Source organism: Physella acuta, unplaced genomic scaffold (genome assembly GCF_028476545.2).
Source record: "Physella acuta isolate Inbredline_101_S28 unplaced genomic scaffold, ASM2847654v3 ptg001769l, whole genome shotgun sequence".
In the NCBI taxonomy this organism is placed as follows: domain Eukaryota; kingdom Metazoa; phylum Mollusca; class Gastropoda; family Physidae; genus Physella; species Physella acuta.
This window is the reverse complement of record NW_026733279.1, coordinates 949-6822: the sequence shown is the minus strand read 5'-3', so window position 1 is coordinate 6822 and position 5874 is coordinate 949. Positions and strand designations below refer to the sequence as shown.

General features: G+C 40.3%; 1 protein-coding gene across 1 annotated transcript; it reads right to left on the bottom strand.

Annotated features, from left to right (window-relative positions):
* Positions 1 to 1487: 1487 nt before the first annotated feature.
* On the bottom strand, positions 1488 to 2555 carry LOC131930411 (large ribosomal subunit protein eL14-like). Its single transcript, XM_059286877.1, has 3 exons — positions 2265 to 2555; positions 1837 to 1967; positions 1488 to 1551 (listed from the first exon to the last, which is right to left on the bottom strand). The coding sequence occupies exons 1-3, from the start codon at positions 2553 to 2555 to the stop codon at positions 1488 to 1490; spliced, it is 486 nt and encodes a 161-aa protein (XP_059142860.1).
* Between the last annotated feature and the right edge of the window lie 3319 nt (positions 2556 to 5874).

Genomic DNA, 5874 nt, shown 5'->3' with positions numbered 1-5874 from the left:
AAGTTTTGATGTGTCTTTTGGTACTCAACATATCATTCTAGCTGTTTATAATATTTATAATGTTATTTTTCTTTACTCCCAAATTTATTTCAGCTCGTTATAAGCCCATACCCACTCAATCTACCCCACCGAAAAAGAACAAATCTTCTAATTCTAATCACCATTTATTTACACACTAGGCATGCTGCCCAGCTTCGCTTAGGCTTTCGAAAACATTGAGAATTTGAATGCTTAATTAATTCGCCCATATAAGGCGCCGGCCAGTCGAGGTCAGTTTTGACCCCCCTCATCGTAGACTTTTTGGCCAACCGTCCCCCGTGTTCTGTCGCCCCAAGGCAAGATCCTGCCAAATTTGAAGCGCCTGCGGCGCCGTGAAGTGCCCTATCGGGCACCCGACAACTTAGCTTTATAGATCATCTAGATCTAGATCTAGAATCTCTAGATCTAGATCTAGAATCTCTAGATCTAGATGATCTAGAATATCTAGATCGAGATCAATATCTAGATCTAGAATCTCTAGATCTAGATCTAGAATCCAAATAGATAAAATAACTTTTTTAAGTTTAGGCCGAGAAAATCGTATTGTATACATTTCATAGCGTACATAGCTCTAAATCATATTTGAATGAAATAGTTCATTTCTTTATATTCTAAACTCGGAAGATGACGTCATCAGTTTCGTGCTCTTTTTTAGTGTAAACAATAAGCGACGTCATTGTTAAATGCGTTCTTGTCTCAAGTTTATACAATTTTCCGGTTGCATAAATAATACTGTTTCTCTACATTCGAATACGCCATTATTTTTTATTTTTCTTCTTTAAATAATTTTTTGGTTATACATTTAAAACATCTAACATATTATTTTCAACAAAAGTCCGTATAAAGGTATCCATATATCGCTGCCGATTCTGACGTGATGTCCGGCGAAAATATTTTGCGGACAGACAGAGAGAGAGAGAGAGAGAAGAGCGCACATGGCCTTTTATAAATTAGGATTTACATTTTCAGGTTCAAAAATAAAATTGTAATGATACGTTTTGTATTATGTATAAGTAAACCATCTTAAATAAATGAAAGTACATGTTACAAAGAAGTATTACTATTGTAAATCTATATCAGTCCTCACAAGCCGATGATGAAAACTGTAATACTAAAGCGAACATGCAAGGCAAACTGACGCTGTAAATTACATGTCTGTGGCAAAAAGAAAAAAAACGTCCAATAAATGAGGCAAAAAAATACTTGTTCAATAATTGTCTCCTTCAAAGTAGGCATACCTAATATTCTATATATTATTGTTATAAAAAAAAATTTAATTAAAGAAATTTTATTTCAGAACAATTTATTCAGCGTCATCTTTATCTCCTTTTGTGGCTCTTGTGTAGATCATCTGAGAACTATGCTTAGACACTAGCCTAATCAAACCCTTTGAATGCAACTCTCTGAGTCTTGTGTAGATGATCTGAGAACTATGCTTAGAAACTAGCCTAATCAAACCCTTTGAATGCCTCTTTGAGAGCCTGCTTAGCATGTGAAACTCTGACTTTTAACCTTTCAGATACAACTGAAGGATGATGAGCTTATAACAGGGAACTTCTTTGTATAATTTGTCATATGTTGCCTTGTCAAACAGGATACGATTGTTCAACTTATTCACGGACTTTTCCTTTAGACCACTTCTTCTTAGCTTTACCACCGGACCCTTCCTTTTTAGGCTTCCCTGCGGTTGTTTTGCTTGCCTTGGCAGCTCCCTTGGCTTCTGCCTTCTTTTTTTTTTATTACCATCAACTTTAATGCAATCTTAAATTACATTTTTTTTTTAACCTAACAGTTTACTTCTTGGCAGTCTTCTTCTTTTTAAGTTTCTTGGGCCTAGCTGGGGCTTTGCGCTCTGCTTTACTTAATTTACCATATTCTATGTTGATTAGGCGATTACGAGCCTGCTTTGCTTTCATTAGCTTGAACCTCTTAAAATCAGTCAATTCAGCCCTCCTTTGAGCTGTAGCTGTAGCTGTAGCTGTAGCTGTAGCTGTAGCTGTAGCTGTAGCTGTAGCTGTAGCTGTAGCTGTAGCTGTAGCTGTAGCTGTAGCTGTAGCTGTAGCTGTAGCTGTAGCTGTAGCTGTAGCTGTAGCTGTAGCTGTAGCTCTGGCTCTGGCTCTGGCTCTGGCTCTGGCTCTGGCTCTGGCTCTGGCTCTGGCTCTGGCTCTGGCTCTGGCTCTGGCTCTAGCTCTAGCTCTAGTTCTAGCTCTAGCTCTAGCTCTAGCTCTAGCTAGTTTCTTGGCCCAGATGGACTGCTCCCACTTCTTTGTTATCTCTTCTTTCTCCCAAGCTTTCTTAACTGTTCCTGACCTAGCAGAGGGTCCAATGTTAATTGTAAACTGTGTAAGATGGAGTGCTCTAAAATTTAAATCTTTGCGACCCACACCTGAGCAAGGTCCATCTACTGGAGCTCTGTTTTTATCAATGACATCAACAATTGCAACTAACTTGCCTTTATCATCTCCATGGGCAACATAGGCCACACGGCCAATCTCAACAAATCTATTGAAAGGCATTTTGCAGAGCCGACCGTTGCCGCCATGTTGATCGACATGGTTATATAAAAACATCTTATATAGAATTAAATAGTGCCTACCGTGTGTAAATTCTAATAATCAAACATGTTTGTATTTATTGTTTATTTTAAATTTTTACAAGTTTCCCTAGTCCATTGTGTTCTGTTAATTATTAAGTCGTAACATATATTTCAAAACTGTAATTTCAAGTGAAGAAATTATTTCACAGTCAAATTAACTGGGTTCAATTTTTTTTAAAGTTTTTTTTTTAAAAGCACACAACCAAAACATTGCCCAAATTCCAACAGAAACGTCTTGATGACACAAAGATGTTACTTCCCTTTAATTCTACCTCTCTCGCTCACTTAGTCTCAATATGTCTCATATGGGCCCAAAATGTCGTCCATAAATGACGTCACACTCGTAGGGGGAAGGGGGTACATAATTGTGACGGCGTTTAATGAGGGGGGGGTTGCAGATGGTGTGACGTCACACTTTTGCATTATAAAAAAGCAAGGTTAGAAAACGAGTTTTAGCCGCTATTTCGCGTTTTAAAAAACTGTTTAAATAAATTGTAATAGGAATTGATTAAAATACTCTATTTTGATAGAGGTCCGACAAGATTTTGGAAAAATATCGATGTCATAATAAAAATTTAAACTGCAATTTTGAGAGGGGGGTGTTGTAGGCTGAGCAGAGTTTCTCCCAGGCATCTCTTCGGGAGGGGGGGGGGGGACAAAGCACCCCCCTCGAAAAAAATTTACCGCCCCCCCCCCCCCCCCCCCCCCCCCAACGAAATGAAATTTATATAATTTATATAGAAAATATATACTTTTAACAGTGTCCGCCCCCCCCCCCCCCCGAAGAAAGTCTACCGCCCCCCGAAAATTTCAAGTGCCCCCCCCCCCCCCCGGAGAAAAAAGTTGGAAGAAACACTGAGGCTGAGGTGTGGCGTTATTTTAAGGGGGGGGGGGGGGGAGGTCTGACTTTTTGTCACAATGTGTGAAGAAGGGAAGGGGGGAGGTAAAAATCGTCAAAAAAAGCGTGACGTCATTTATGGATGGCCCATAACGAGATGAGTGTAGTGGGGGTGGGTAAGGGGTTGGGAAGTAACTAAGAGAATGCCTAACTGTAAGAAGTAAGCACTCAAAATATTTGTAAATAATAAATATTATTCGTAGACATGCCCTTCAAATCTTAGCATATCTTCAAATACAGCTTCAAATCACTGTTTTGAATTAAACAAGTTTTTATACTACATACGGTAGGTTATTTATGAGCCGAGCCACGGCCCATTTTTAAGGAGCCGCATGTCGTTGATGACTTAAGCACATCAGTGGCTGTAAAAACATCGTGATGTCTTCGGCTAATGGACCTATATCAACTTCATTGTGCCTTTAGGTAAAAGACCTTTTGAGCTTTATAGACTGACACAAAGGACCTCTATAACATAAGCATCATGACGTCTTTAGACAAGGTGCCCCTTAATATATTCTTCGTGATATCTTTAGACAATGGACCCATCTAGTATAAATATCATGTCTTTAGACAATGGACTATCTAGCATAAATATGACGTATTTAGAAATGGACCTCATGGCATATTCACCATGATGTCTTAATACAATGGACCTATCTAGCATAAACAGGATGTATTTAGCCAAAAACATGCATAAAAGGCTGGTAAATTTTTTATTTGTGAAGCCGAGGGGGGTCACGGTAATGTTTGGTGGACATTTTTTTTTTTGTATCTGCAAACCTGATGCGCGGATCCTAGCCGCCCCCCCCCCCCCCCCCTTCCATCGTCTGTGCGAGCAGACGCACACACCAGTCAATCAATACTCCGCATTGTACAAACGAGCCAACAATCGGTCTCAACCGCCCTCTCTCCGAGCAGCCCTCGATCGCCGGCGTCATTAGGAAGGCTACGACTGTATCGCGTTATCTTTATTAACATGAGTCATTGCACAAAACTGCTGCGGCTACTTTGACTGCAATTGTTTTAAAACAACACACACAAGACCACAAGGACGGACGGGCTGAGAAAGTTCTGGAATCAACAGGTCAGTGCCATCCCTTTTGGGTCAGTTTTGTTTCTATTTAAACAAACTTCACTTGCTTGCATATACGTGTTGTATATAAAAATATATAAATTTAACATCCCCATACCTTAATGTTAATTACGGGGTATGATGGGTTGGGTGGGAGGAGTGTGTTTTATGGCCTGATGTTGACCATGAGACAGTGAGCAGTGGTGCTTATCCCCTTCCAACTTCCGGCTCTAAGACATGGAAAATTATGTTGACTCACGCCATGTTTAAGGACGGGGGTCAAAGGTTGCTTTAGATTTTAATGTTCGCAGTCACGGCACTATGAAGAGTGCATAGGGAATACTAAAATAATGTATACCAATATATATATATATATATATATATATATATATATATATATATATATATATATATATATATATATATAAGGATCATTATGGAAGCACAAACCAAGCATAATTACACGCATACAAATGTGTTTGTGTAGAGAGAAGCTAAACCCTGTATTATGACAATATAATTACTATGCAAGCATTGGTTCGCTATACTGTGATGGGAATATCCAGTTGTTTTGTTTCGAATAACTGCAAAACTTCGTCCTATTTTTTTTAAAGAATCGGTTGTTGTTTATTTCTTACATTTGCTGTGTGCTTCTAAATATAATCGTTATGATGCTGAATGTTTAGCAGCACTTGGTGAATAGGAGTGGACCTACCACATACTAAGTCGTTTAGTTTTGCAGAAATAGACGGTTGGCCTTCTTGAATAGTTACACGATTAGCAGATTTCGTAGGTGGGTACCTGACTCTAGCCCACCCAGCTCTGATCGGTACCTGACTCTAGACCACCCAGCTCTGATGGGTACCTGACTCTAGACCACCCAGCTCTGATGGGTACCTGACTCTAGTCCACCCAGCTCTGATGGGTACCTGACTCTAGTCCACCCAGCTCTGATGTGTACCTGACTCTAGTCCACCCAGCTCTGATGGGTACCTGACTCTAGTCCACCCAGCTCTGATGGGTACCTGACTCTAGTCCACCCAGCTCTGATGGGTACCTGACTCTAGTCCACCCAGCTCTGATGGGTACCTGACTTTTGTCCACCCAGCTCTGATGGGTACCTGACTCTAGTCCACCCAGCTCTGATGGGTACCTGACTCTAGTCCACCCAGCTCTGATGTGTACCTGACTCTAGTCCACCCAGCTCTGATGTGTACCTGACTCTAGTCCACCCAGCTCTGATGGGTACCTGACTCTAGTCCACCCAGC

Coding starts and splice junctions, on each gene's coding strand:
- LOC131930411 (XM_059286877.1), bottom strand. CDS start 2,555: ATGCCTTTCAATAGATTTGTTGAGATTGGCCGTGTGGCCTATGTTGCC. Junction 1,968..2,264: donor GGGCCAAGAAACTAGCTAGA/GCTAGAGCTAGA, acceptor ACTGATTTTAAG/AGGTTCAAGCTAATGAAAGC. Junction 1,552..1,836: donor AAGAAGAAGACTGCCAAGAA/GTAAACTGTTAG, acceptor TGTATCTGAAAG/GTTAAAAGTCAGAGTTTCAC.